Source organism: Amblyraja radiata, chromosome 12 (genome assembly GCF_010909765.2).
Source record: "Amblyraja radiata isolate CabotCenter1 chromosome 12, sAmbRad1.1.pri, whole genome shotgun sequence".
NCBI classification, from domain to species: domain Eukaryota; kingdom Metazoa; phylum Chordata; class Chondrichthyes; order Rajiformes; family Rajidae; genus Amblyraja; species Amblyraja radiata.
The window spans coordinates 38,740,583-38,754,997 of NC_045967.1; the positions used below are offsets into that span (position 1 = coordinate 38,740,583).

General features: G+C 41.6%; 1 protein-coding gene across 1 annotated transcript; it reads left to right on the plus strand.

The window, feature by feature from the left end:
* Positions 1–9,001: 9,001 nt before the first annotated feature.
* Positions 9,002–13,087, plus strand: bmp15 (bone morphogenetic protein 15). Its single transcript, XM_033030907.1, has 2 exons — positions 9,002–9,239; positions 11,900–13,087. Exons 1-2 carry the CDS (start codon positions 9,044–9,046, stop codon positions 12,760–12,762), a joined length of 1,059 nt encoding a protein of 352 aa, XP_032886798.1. The 5' UTR covers positions 9,002–9,043; the 3' UTR covers positions 12,763–13,087.
* Positions 13,088–14,415: the final 1,328 nt, after the last annotated feature.

Below are 14,415 nucleotides of genomic sequence, written 5' to 3' on the forward strand. Positions count from 1 at the left end.
TAGAAACGACAGGAAGAATGAAAGGAGATGCATCCACTATTAAGCGAAAAGGGTTCTGTTTGTCATATGATGAGGTTGGTCACCATAAACTGGTGTCGAAAATTCAAGAACAAGGAATATAAAGAAAAGATGAACTTCTTAAAGGAGAAGGGAACCTGTTTTGGATGTTTGAAGAAAGGGCACATGGTTAAAGACTGCAAGAGTCGTATGACAAGTCAAGATCATCCTGAATTACTTCATACTGAACAGAAGAATACGGAAAAGAAGCCGGAGCAAATAGAACAGAAGGAGAAGCCAGCTACGAGCAACGCTGTTACCTCACCTCAGATAAATACGCCAGGGTAGAAACCTGTATTTTCTTCATCTTACCAGTAATGGTAGGGAGCAGCAAAGCGAATACAGTGTTGCAAACATATGCATTTTTGGATCATGGAAGTTGGGCTACCTTTTACACGAAGAGCTGGATGAGAAGGCTGGGCATTACAGGAAAGGAGACTAAAGATTCTATTGCGCACCATGAATGAAAATAAATGTTGTAATAGTCATCATATTACAGGTATGGAAATATCTAGTCTGGATGAAGACAATTTTATACAAATATCTGATGTGTTTACACATGAGACCATGCCTGTTTCTCAGCTGATATATACCCAAGCAAGAAGACTTGAAACAATGGCCTTACTTGAAGGATGTCAAGATACCTAGAATAAATTCTGGCATTAACCTACTTATCGGAACGAATGCTTTGAAGGCAATGGAACCTAAAGAGCTTGTCAGCAGTCCTACTCGGATGGGTTATCTATGGCTCCTTGAGAAGGAACAACAAAGGCTGCTGCTGTCAATCAAATATCTACTATTAAATTAGAAGAGCTGTTTTTGATTGATTGATTGAATACCTTTATTGTCATTCAGACCCTACGGTCTGAACGAAATTAGAAGAGCTGTTGATCAAGCAATACAATTGACTTCGGTGAAAGTACTAGAAAGGATTCAGAAGAAATGTCCAGAGAAGGGTTAAAGTTCTTGGATGTTATGAACCACTCAGTAAAGATGATCGAAGGACATTATTGTCTAGATTTACCTTTCAAACAAGAAAGTGTAAGTCTGCCGAATAATCGTCGCATTGCAGATCAACGCACCCAGAATCTGAAATGCAAATTTGGCAAGAATACGAAATTTCATGATGAATATACATCTTTCCTAAAGGAAATGACTAATAATAATAATGGATGGGATTTATATAGCGCCTTTCTAGAATACTCAAGGCGCTTTACATCGCATTATTCATACACTCCTCAGTCGCACTCGGTGGTGGTGAGCTACTTCTGTAGCCACAGCTGCCCTGGGGCAGACTGACGGAAGCGTGGCTGCCAATCTGCGCCTACGGCCCCTCCGACCACCACCAATCACTCACACACATTCACACACATGATTGACAATGATTATGCGGAAATGGTACCGACAGACCAGCTGAATCAAAGTGACGGAGAGTTTTGGCATATTCCACACCATGGGGTGTATCACAAAGAAAGGGACCTTGAGGGTGGTCTTTGACTGTGCTGCAGTCTTCAAAGGAACATCACTTAAGTGTCAACTACTGCAAGGTCCAGACTTTACCAGCTCACTCATTGAAGTTCTCATTCAATTCAGACAAGAACCGATTGCTTTGATGGCTGATATTAAAGCAATGTTTCATCAAGTCAAAGTATTAGAAAAGCATATTGACTATTTGCGATTCCTATGGTGACCTGATGGTGATGCACAACAAGATCTCTTTGAATACTGGATGAAGGTACATCTCTTTGGAGCGGTGTCATCACCAAGTTGTGCAAACTTTGCATTAAGGAAGATCGCTGAGGACAATAAAACTCATTTTCCAGAAGAAGTGACAAACACGGTAAATAACAACTTCTATGTGGATGATTGTTTAAAATCCATGTCTACGGAAGAGGAAGCAATTCAAATGGTGAAACATCTGACTTCCCTTTGTAATAAGAGAGGATTTATGCTATCCAAGTGGATCAGCAACAGCCGTGTTGTATTGGAGAGCATTCTACTAGGAGTCCAGGGAGTTGGATTTGGACAAAGACAATCTGCCAATGGAAAGGGTACTAGGATTACACTGGTGCGTTGAAACAGATGTGTTCAAGTTTAGAATCTCGATTCAAGAGCGACCATGTACTAGAAGGGGTATCCTATCCGTGATTGGTTCTGTTTACGACCCTTTGGGACATTCTCGCACCATTTACACTGCCAGCCAAATCGATTTTGCAGGAACTTTGTAATGAAAAACTAGGATGGGGTGAGAGTATAACGCAAACCTCCTCTCAGCGATGGACAGAATGGTTAGCAGATCTCAACAAAATCTCAGAATTCAAAGTGGACCGGTGCATGAAGCCTACAAACTTTGGTCGAATTAGATATTCACAGCTGCATCACTTTTCAGATGCAAGTGAAAGTGCCTACTGTACTGTTTCATGTCTAAGACTGGAAAATGATAACAAAGAAGTACATGTTGCATTCTTAATGGGAAAAACCAGAGTGGCACCATTGAAGCCAATGACGATTCCCAAAACTTACTGCCGCAGTCTTAGCTGTTAAAGTTGACATAATGCTGCAAAAGGAACTGCAGCTTCATCTGGAGAAATCTATCTTCTGGACTGATAGTACTACAGTGCTTAAATACTTTAACAATGAGAACAAGCGTTTTCTAACATTTGTAGCAAAGAATCTCTTAAGTAAGGAGAGCTACTAATGTATCACAGTGGAAATATGTTAATACAAAGGAAAATCCGGCGGATGAAGCTTGTAGAGGATGAACAGCAGACCGTTTCTTAACCAATAAGACATGGAACAATGGACCATAGTTTCTCTTTAAGCCACACAGAGAATGGCCAAAGCTTGAGCCGGGATTTGAAATCTCTGCTAATGATCCTGAAATCAAGCAAAACATCACAGTGAATGTTATTGTTAAAGATTCATCGAACCCAACAAACGATTTAATTACCCATTTCTCATCGTGGAATAAGTTGATGACTGTGGTGGCTTGGTTTCAATAGACAATAGGTGCAGGAGTAGGCCTTTCGGCCCTTCGAGCCAGCACCGCCATTCAAAGTGATCATGGCTGATCATCCCCAATCAGTACCGCGTTCCTGCCTTCTCCCCATATACCCTGACTCCACTACCTACCTACCTACCTAGCTCTCTCTTGAAAGCATCCAGAGAACCTGCCTCCACCGCCATCTGAGGCAGAGAATTCCACAGACTCACAACTCTCTGTGAGAAAAAGTGTTTCCTCCTCTCCGTTCTAAATGGCTTACCCCTTATTCTTAAACTGTGGCCCCTGGTTCTGGACTCGCCCAACATCGGGAACATGTTTCCCACCTCTAGCCTGTCCAAACCCTTAATAATCTTATATGTTTCAATAAGATTCCCTCTCATCCTTCTAAATTCCAGAGTGTACAAGCTGAGCCGCTCCATTCTCTCAGCATATGACAGTCCCGCCATCCCCGGGAATTAACCTTGTAAACCTACACTGCACTCCCTCAATAGCAAGAATGTCCTTCCTCAAATTAGGGGACCAAAACTGCACACAATACTCCATGTGTGGTCTCACTAGGGCTGTTTACAACTGCAGAAGGACCTCTTTGCTCCTATACTCAACTTCTCTCGCTTTCTTCGCTGCCTGCTGTACCTGCATGCATGCCCCTGTCCCACTTAGGAAACCTGAACGGAAACCTTGGGTGACCTTGCCCGGCACCCAAGGTTTCCATGAGGTTTTGGTCACTCTCCCTAATGGTCGAAAGTGGTTTCCGCGTGGTCGAGGCTTCTTCTATGTTCCTTCGATTATTTCAACAAAATCAAAACCGGCCTCTACTAAAAATAGGTTGCTGTTTTAAAAATCGGTAAATTTTTAGTCGAAGCCGGTTGCAATGCTAGTGGAAGGTGGTCAAGGGAGGTCGAAGGTAGTCAAAGGTGAAAACTGGGTGAAAAAAAGGTTAATATTAACATAAGCATGTGACCTCTGTCACTCCTGGGCGTGCTCAATCATAGTTGCAGAGTTCTTTTTAGCAGAGGAAAGTAGTAAACAGCTCAGGGGTGATTCGTAGAAAGTTTTTAAATGCAGACAAATTCTCCTCTTGCAGCACATTCATCATGCTATCATACAGTCCAAGCATCAATCTTCTTTGCAAGGAGGGCTTCACCCACTGACACCTCTTCTTCTGCTTCCTCTTCACCCTTGTGCTTTCCCTTCTGCCTTTCTTGAAAGGCTAAAGAAGCAAAAGGGCTGCTGCTGACAGCAGTAAATGTACTTTTAGTAACATCAACCTAACTTGTTCCTTCCCTGCTCTCATGGTTCAGAATGATTAAAAATAAAAACATGGGAGCCTTTTATTGTAAGAAAAAAACCCATTCATGACATCATTTCATCACGTGATCAACTGAGCTGTAACTAGTCAACGCTGGTCGTTGTTGGTTTTCAGTTTGGTTGTATGAGGTCAAAGGGGGTGTTGTTCAATCGCGGAACAATTTAACGAAGCCAGTTTTCAAATTAGTCGAAGGAGGTTGCTGTAGGTCGAAGGAGGTTTTCTTCATAGTCGAGGAAGGTTTTCAACATGCTTGGGGAGGTGGTAGGAGGTTGCAGGTCACCTCGACCTTGATTTTTTTTTGGGTTGCGGGCAAGGTCACCAGAGGTTTCCGTTCAGGTTTCCTAAGTGGGACAGGGGCATACTTTCACAGACTGATGACAAGGACCCCCAGATCCCGTTGTACTTCCCCTTTTCCCAACTTGACGCCATTTAGATAGTAATCTGCCTTCCTGTTTTTGATACCAAAGTGGATAACCTCACATTTATCCACATTAAACTTCATCTGCCATGCATCTGCCCATTCCCCCAACCTGTCCAAGTCACCCTGCATTCTCATAGCATCTTTCTTAAAGCTAATACAGTTATTGCCATTTGCTTGAAAAAGGAAAGAGATTGCTGAAATTTTTTCTGAAGAAGATCCTGAAAAATTAAAGGAGAAGGTTGAAAAGAAGTTGTAATACAACATATGGCAGATCTTTTTTGGAAAAGGTGGACACAAGAATATTTGCCACTAATCGAAGAACGACAACGATGGATGAAAGTAAGGAGCAATTTTATTCCAGGTGATATAGTTTTGGTAGTTGAGTCTATTGGAGATCATGCCAGACGTTAAGGGTTTGGTGCGTACAGTACGACTTCAGACAAAGAACAGCGTCTTGGTAAGACCAATAACCAAGATGTGTCTGCCTTTAGAAGGCGAAGATGGAAGAATCACGATAGAAGTCTGAATGCTGAAAATGCTTATTGTTTCATGCTTACTCCTTTTGTTTTTTGAGATATGTTAAGCTTTTATAGCTCCTTTTTAATGTTTACTAGACTGTGGGACCCACTGGGTCCCAGCTTCACATGGGCTGGTCCCCTAACGCAATATTCCACCTCTCCACCAATTCCAATATACACACACACACACACACACAGACTCACACACATACACACCCATACACTCACACACATACACGCACCCTGCACCTCACACACACACACACATACACTCACACACATACACTCACTCACACACACATACACTCACACACACACACACACACACACACACACACACTCTCTCACACACACACACACACACACATATACTCACACTCACATAGTCTCTCACACACACTCAGACTCACACATACACTCACTCACACACATACACAGACTCACTCACACACATACACTCACACACACACATACACTCACATGCACTCACACACACACATACACACACTCACACATACATGCACTCACACACAGATACACTCACATACACACACATATACTCACACATACACTCACACACATACACTCACACACACACACATACTCACACACCCTCCACCTCACACACACACACATACACTCACACACATACACTCACTCACACACACACACACATACACTCACACACATACACTCACTCACACATACACTCACTCACACATACTCACACTCACACATACTCACACACACATAAACATACACTCACACACAAACACATACACTGATACACACACACATACACTGACACACAAACACTCACACACATACACTCACACACACATACTCACACACACACATACACTCACACACTCACAGATACACACACACACTTTCACTCACTTACACACATACACTCACACACACACTCACACACACATGGACTCACACACCAAATATATGACAGTAAACTTTCTTGAATCTACTCACTCGGCTCGAGCGCGGCCTCACCACTGTGGGGCTTCCGCAGTCAGCGGAACTTCCGCAATCAGCGTGCCCTCTGCACTTACCAGAAATTACGCAACCAGTGTGACCTCTGCACTCACCGGAAATTATGGAATTAGCACGACTTGTCCACTGAACGGAAGTCACAAAATGAGCGGGACTTTTGGACTAAACACAGTTGGACCTAATAAAGCATTTATTCCTTCCAAACCATAGTCGGACCTAATAAAGCATTTATTACTTCCAAACACAGTCGGACCTAATAAAGCATTTATTCCTTCCAAACACAGTCGGACATAATAAAGCATTTATTCCTTCCAAACACAGTCAGGCCTAATAAAGCATTGCAATTTCAAGCACAGGCAGGGCAGCAGGCCAAACAACTCATGGCATTGTCATTAGGGCTAACAAATCAATTTATTGCAGACTCACAGTTCAGTTGATTCACAGCTTAGAATGACAGCCATGACCTCTCCCTCGCAATCTTGCAGAGTAACTGACTCACGTTCAGGCATCTGGGGTCCTGCCCCCCCCCCCGGAAGGGGCGTTACCTTAATCGTGGTGATTGACAGGCGAGAGGACCAATCAGCTAATCTCTAGGATTTTTAAACACTCATAACTTTTTTTTTCATCGATGGGAAAAATCCTCGGGGCTGGCTCAGCGGAGGAAGACTGTGAGTAAGATGGCCACAAATCACAGCGATACAGATTAGCGTGCTTTCTAAAATCAATATATAGCGCAGACAGGAAGTGGTCAAGATGAGACTTTTAATTATATAGATTAGTAATTGCCCCAATTAGGGGCCGGTATGTAGGAGCCATTAAGCTTGTCAGTATTATTATCATATCTGATATTTTTAGTTTTAGTTTTTATCTGCGAGTACTTTTGTAGGTGGGACTTGATACGTAGTAGGGGTGTGTTCTTTTGTTTGTAGAGTCCGGCGCAGACTCTCAGACTAGAAGTTTCAGTTTGGTGTCGGAGAATGAGGGGAAATAGTTTTCTACCATAAATTCTTAAGGGGTTGGACAGGCTAGATGCAGGAAGATTGTTCCCGATGTTGGGGAAGTCCAGAACAAGGGGTCACAGTTTAAGGATAAGGGGGAAATCTTTTAGGACCGAGATGAGGAAAACATTTTTCACACAGAGAGTGGTGAATCTCTGGAATTCTCTGCCACAGAAGGTAGTTGAGGCCAGTTCATTGGCTATATTTAAGAGGGAGTTAGATGTGGCCCTTGTGGCTAAAGGGATCAAGGGGTATGGAGAGAAGGCAGGTACAGGATACTGAGTTGGATGATCAGCCATGATCATATTGAATGGCCGTGCAGGCTCGAAGGGCCGAATGGCCTACTCCTGCACTTATTTTCTATGTTTCTATGATCACGACACACACATGTTACGAGATGACATACCTCATCATCATCATCAACCTTTATTGTCATCTTGCAAAGCAACAGTTGTACAGTGCAAAATGAGAAGATGTTTCCCAGGGAATACCGGAGTATCGCACATAAAACTTAAACATTTCACACATAAAACGCCTGGAAGATTAATCTTTGCTGTCTTATGTGTGTCGTGAGTACGTTAGGCTATACCTCCGAATCATCTCTGATAATTAATGGCTATCGAAGTTGGACTTTGAGAATGTTGTAAAAACTGCCATTATAGAAGGAATGGGTGACGTTGAGACCCTTCTTCACACTGATGCAATAGAAATTGGACCCAGCATCAGTCAATGCCTCAGGTAGTACTTTGAGAAATAGTAGACTTTCTAATATTAGCAAATACATACAATGGATAATAAAATATGTAAAAACGAATTTTCCACAAATCTTTTGTAATAATTACAAAAATATGTATATTTTTCTTACATCTTTCACTTGTTTAGTCTGCTGTGCAATATGCTGATATAAAAAGGAAAGTGACTATTAATGTCCTTAAACTCCCTGTTCAGAGTACACGAATTCCCAACTGTGACCCTGTCCTCACATTTCCTTCTTTTCTTGGGGGGAAAAAAACCTCTCCTTGTCCATTGCCATCCTTCTTTGAAATGCATGACACATGGCTAATATTTTACTTAAAATAAATATACTCGCATGTTACAAACCACAACGTCTTCACTGCCCACACCCAACTCCAGTTTGTCAATGAAACACAGAATCCCTCAGTGCACTTTGTCTCATCAGGGAGAAGTACATTATATTAGCGTTGGTGTTCAAATATATAGGAATACTAGCCACTGGTGAAAATGACATTTGAGATAATTAAGAATCTAATTAGGACTCAATCTGATATTTTCCGAAGTTTGGGTACGTGGAAGCATAAAAAGTACATCAATGGACATTTCAATTCCATCCAAACGATGCCTCAGATTTACTGCCATGAAACAACCAATCTGACCCAACCGTACGTCAGGAAACACTGATTAATTTAGTGACATCACATGAAAGGTCCCCTTAATTAGGAGATAATTTGCCCAAGCTGTTTTATGGCGCATTCAGAGGAAAGCTTTTGAGTTTATCAGTGCATTGGAGCTATGGTCTCACACATGGTCTGCAGATACCTGGACGGTAATACTAGCTTTGTAACCAATATGTGCAGCATTAGAACTTGGAGTCGCAGCGTATTCCGCATTTTGATCTGTCTGTTGGAACTTGTAGCATTACATGGAGGTGCCGCGGTGCGTGAAGAGCCTGGTGGTAGGGAAGGGAGGGACTTGGGTCCTTTAATCGAGATGTTGGCTGGGAAGGTCAGCCCCCTCCCTCCACTGCTCTCCCGACAGAGAGAAGATGACCAACGCATGGAATACATGGCTAGCCTTTACAAGCAGTCGGCCGATCCGAACGGGAATCCTAAAACCAACCGAACCACCAAGACGAACACCATTCGCCTGGTGAAGCCCAGTTCCAGTATCTTAATCGCCAACACAGGTAGTTATTACTTCGAGAAACTTAAAGTCCTAGTTAAAAATTACTTAAGTTACTTTGTTTATTGTCAAACGACTCATTACTAGTGCAGCAGTCACTCTTATCACAATAGATAATGGGCTCTCTAACTACGGATTGACATTGCACCATTTAGTACCAGTACTAAACTTGCAACACGAACGCACTCCTACCATAACCAATGCGTTTTGTTTTATTGAGGGGTCAGCCGACGAGTTTTTTCACTCTTGCTTTCCAAGAATCTAAACAGTTGCTATTGAATTTTCCACGCACGAACCCAGGTAATATTAATGATGTATTCATAAGATCATGAAGACACACAAATGTTTTTACTAACATTTTAAAACAATAGTACGCTTCTTAGTTTTGAAGAACTTTCCCCCCCCTCTCCTGCATATCGTGCTGCTACGTGAATTGCGAGGCTGAAACTTAATTGCAAATTTGTCCCACAAAATGTGAAGGCAGTTAAGAGTCAAGAGTGTTTAGTTATCATATAGGGAGGGAGAGAGAAAACGGGGAATTACAGACCAGTTAGTCTAACATCGGTAGTGGGGAAACTGCTAGAGTCAGTTATTAAAGATGGGATAGCAGCACATTTGAAAAGCGGTGAAATCATTGGACAAAGTCAGCATGGATTTACGAAAGGTAAATCATGTCTGACGAATCTTATAGAATTTTTCGAGGATGTAACTAGTAGAGTGGATAAGGGAGAACCAGTGGATGTGTTATATCTGGACTTTCAGAAGGCTTTCGACAAGGTCCCACATAAGAGATTAGCATACAAACTTAAAGCACATGGTATTGGGGGTTCAGTATTGATGTGGATAGAGAACTGGCTGGCAAACAGGAAGCAAAGAGTAGGAGTAAACGGGTCCTTTTCAGAATGGCAGGCAGTGACTAGTGGGGCATTGCAAGGCTCAGTGCTGGGACCCCAGCTATTTACAATATATATTAATGATTTGGACGAGGGAATTGAATGCAACATCTCCAAGTTTGCGGATGACACTAAGCTGGGGGGCAGTGTTGGCTGTGAGGAGGATGCTAGGAGGCTGCAAGGTGACTTGGATAGGCTGGGTGAGTGGGCAAATGCATGGCAATGCAGTATAATTTGGATAAATGTGAGGTTATCCACTTTGGTGGGAAAAACAGGAAAGCAGACTATTACCTAAATGGTGGCCGATTAGGAAAAGGGGAGATGCAGCGAGACCTGGGTGTCATGGTACACCAGTCATTGAAAGTAGGCATGCAGGTGCAGCAGGCAGTGAAGAAAGAGAATGGTATGTTAGCATTCATAGCAAAAGGATTTGAGTATAGGAGCAGGGAGGTTCTACTGCAGTTGTACAGGGCCTTGGTGAGACCACACCTGGAGTATTGCGTATAATTTTGGTCTCCAAATCTGAGGAAGGACATTATTGCCATAGAGGGAGTGCAGAGAAGGTTCACCAGACTGATTCCTGGGATGTCAGGACTTTCACATGAAGAAAGACTGGATAGACTCGGCTTGTACTCGCTAGAATTTAGGAGATTGAGGGGGGATCTTATAGAAACGTATAAAATTCTTAAGGGGTTGGACAGGCTAGATGCAGGAAGATTGTTCCTGATGTTGGGGTAGTCCAGGACAAGGGGTCACAGCTTAAGGATAGAGGGGAAATCCTTTAGGACCGAGATGAGAAAAACTTTTTTCACACAGAGTGGTGAATCTCTGGAATTCTCTGCCACAGTAGGTAGTTGAGGCCACTTCATTGGCTATATTTAAGAGGGAGTTAGATGTGGCCCTTGTGGCTAAAGGGATCAGGGGGTATGGAGAGAAGGCAGGTACGGGATACTGAGTTGGATGATCAGCCATGATCATATTGAATGGCGGTGCAGGCTCGAAGGGCCGAATGGCCTACTCCTGCACCTATTTTCTATGTTTCTATATGTACAAGGGAACAATGAGATTTTTACTTACAGCAGCAAAACGAGTCGTATCTTTTTCGAATTGATTAGGTTTTTGAGGGATTTGCTGTTTGAAAATGGATATTGTAGATTTTAAAAAGTTGAGGACTAAATTTTCAACTGGATCATTATGAAATGGCCGTAAACAGGTAAAATTGCAAGCATTTTGTCCCCTTATAACGAAATAGACCAACGTGTGCCTATGGTGCTTAAACAAGAAACCATTGACCAACCTAATGTGGAAATACAGAACTGCAGATGCTGATTAACACACAAAGTACTGGAGTAACTCGGCAGGTCAGGCAGCATCTCAGGAGAACATGGACAGGGAATGTTTCAGGTCGAGACCCTTCAGACTTCATGAGTTATTGGTATGTTCATGTTTAATACAAACTGAGGAAGGGTCTTGATCCAAAACGTCCTCTATCTATGTTCTCCAGAGATGCCCCCTGACCTGAGTTACTCCAGCACTTTTGTGTACTGAACAACCCAACATCAGAATACAATTCAAAGAGGGAAAATATGAGGCTGTCCTTCATTTCTTAGAAATGGGTGTCTGTCCCCAATTCTTGGTCTTTGCTTAAGCAAATCACTTTTAGTATTGTTGACATCTGACTGACATGAGAACTTGATATGGGACAATATGGGTGGCTGTGTTTGCTTGTAAAACATTGAGGTGTTGATTTCTGCTCTACTTTCCTTCATAGGTCACTGGCACGTCCATCACATTGAATACAATCTGCAGTATATTCCAGAGCTGGAACACTTGATTAAAGTTGCAGTTATTTATTTGCACAGTGCTCTTCCTAATCACTTCAAGGTTTTTTGTGAGATCAAATGCCTTGCAAATTATGTTGACGCAAAATTCCTACAAAATGCCACGTCCACAGAAATACCCATCAAATTTGTGTTAAAGATGCATGACCAATGGGCAGAAGCTGATGTAACCCCGTGTGTGTATTTCCCATCTGGCAGTTCTGTGAAGAAAGTTGATCTGAACATCAGTTACAAGTGTGCTGATCTAGGAAACATTGGTCAAGCACCTCTGGACAAGAGTGCCATCCATCTCCAAGTACCTTCACTGCTGTTGTACTTAAATGATACTGACGAGACTGCTCACCAAAGGAGGGAGAAACAGAAGAAGCAAATTCTAGAGAAGCCTTCCGGATCCCGTACACTATCCAGGAAGCCTCGGCAATTAAGTAACATTGGCTCAGACATTCCTAACTTACTCCATAAAAGAAACCCTCCTCGGAACAACTGCAAACTCCATTCGTTCTGGGTAAGCTTTGAGCAATTGGGATGGGATCACTGGATTGTGGCTCCTCACAAGTACAATCCCAAATTTTGCAAGGGTGACTGTCCTAGAATTCTCCATTATGGTTACCACTCTCCAAACCATGCAATAGTCCAAAATTTTATCAATGAAATTGTTGATAAAAATGTTCCCCGTCCATCTTGTGTTCCCTCAAAATACAGCCCCATTAGCGTTCTTATGAAGGAACAAAATGATCACATTGTGTACAAGGAATATGAGGACATGATTGCTGTTTCTTGTACGTGCAAATAGTAGCATTGCCATTTTGTGCCACATGTTTAGAATTCAGGAAATTATTAGTGCACTGCAGTTAGTTACTTGAGTTGATTGTTACAATGTTCAATGCTATCCTACTACATCTATTGCATTTATTCAAGGAAAGTCATTCCGTGACTGGCTCTTGGGTGTAATTTATTTGTCCTACTGCCAATTATAAGTAACTTGCCTAATTCATAGTGCAATTGTGCATCCACAGTATTAACACTATCCCCCTCAAAGTAAAAGGATCTTAAAGCGTGATCTTGCAGTGAATGACCCACTATTGCGGCTGGGGGAAATGTCCCAAGCGTGTAGGATATTCTGCAAAAATAAATGAGAACAAGATTTGATTAAAACTTGATTTAATGAGTTTACCAATTTTGTAGTATCATATTTATAGTGCTTTGTAAATATTGCTGAGAATTTCCAGTCAAAAGTTTGTAGAGTCCATCTTTTATACATTGTCAAGTCTGCTGTTTTTGATCCATTCAAATAGGAATCATTCAACCTGAATGTAAATAGTTTCATGTTTTAATGTCAGAATTAGGATTACTCCAATAAAGTTGATTAGCCTGACTTGCAGTAACCTTTTTAATTCGTACCATTACTTCAATAGCTGCTTCACTTGAGTAATCCACAAGACAGATCAGGGTGCCTCCCCAGAATACTGCACACTTGTCTTCACCTTAAGTGACTTGCAAAACACAATATGCAGGAGTTAGGGGTGGGGTGGGGGAGAGGGAATCACAGGAAGTGGCTGGGGAATCTCACTTAATGAGCCATGGTTTTGTTCATTAGTTCACTTGGAATAATTTGTAACTCAATGGAACAAACTTGAATCATTTTTAATATCTAATGCACTTTGGTTTTTAAACCCCTAACTTTTCTTTTAAATAACTGGAACATATAAATCTTGGCCACTGCAGTCCAATGATTAATCTAACGTGTGCAGGTAGAAGTTATTAAGCTAGAATCTGAAGAGTCCATCACTTTTGGTTTATCTACTGCTCTGAATTAATTTCACTTTTGCTACTTGTCCAGATTTATTTTTCTAATGTCACGTTTTGTTTCTTTAAGCTATAGATGCATGGCTAAAATTTAGAGATATAAATGTTGTCCCATTTACTTTGGCTGTTGTACTTGCTCTATTTATTCAATGATATTTCTCCATGCAATTTTAGCTTGGGTATAGAAATATTCAGTGACCCAATAGCCTGTTTTTTTATGTACTTTGTAATCAGCCTTTCCATTTTTGAATTTGTATAAGGGGTTGCATATACATGTTGATTGTCAAAACAATGCTTTGATCTAAATACTTGTGTATGTGATACTGTATCTATTAACACCTGAAGATTCGATAAAGTAACCCTGGTGTTTGTATTATTATCAAACTTGCATACTTAATAAAGAAATGGCTTGACCTTGAATGCAGAATTGATCATTAATTCCTTGGACTTCCATTTGAGCTGCTGTAAGATTTAATGCAATCAACAGAAAGTGGTGCGATCAAAAAGCTTTGTATGTCTGTGTACTGGTGAGTGATTGGGTTGCTTGACTAATGCAAAGTAGACATTCGTCAGGAGCTTCATGCCAAGAATTGATTTGCAAATGAAACATAATATAAACACGGTTTTGAAGATGATTCTT

What these genes read in the sequence shown, in the direction of transcription:
- bmp15 (XM_033030907.1), top strand. Translation starts at nt 9,044, where the DNA reads ATGTTGGCTGGGAAGGTCAGCCCCCTCCCTCCACTGCTCTCCCGACAG. An exon ending in TATCTTAATCGCCAACACAG is followed by an intron (nt 9,240 to 11,899) that starts GTAGTTATTACT and finishes TTTCCTTCATAG; the next exon opens with GTCACTGGCACGTCCATCAC.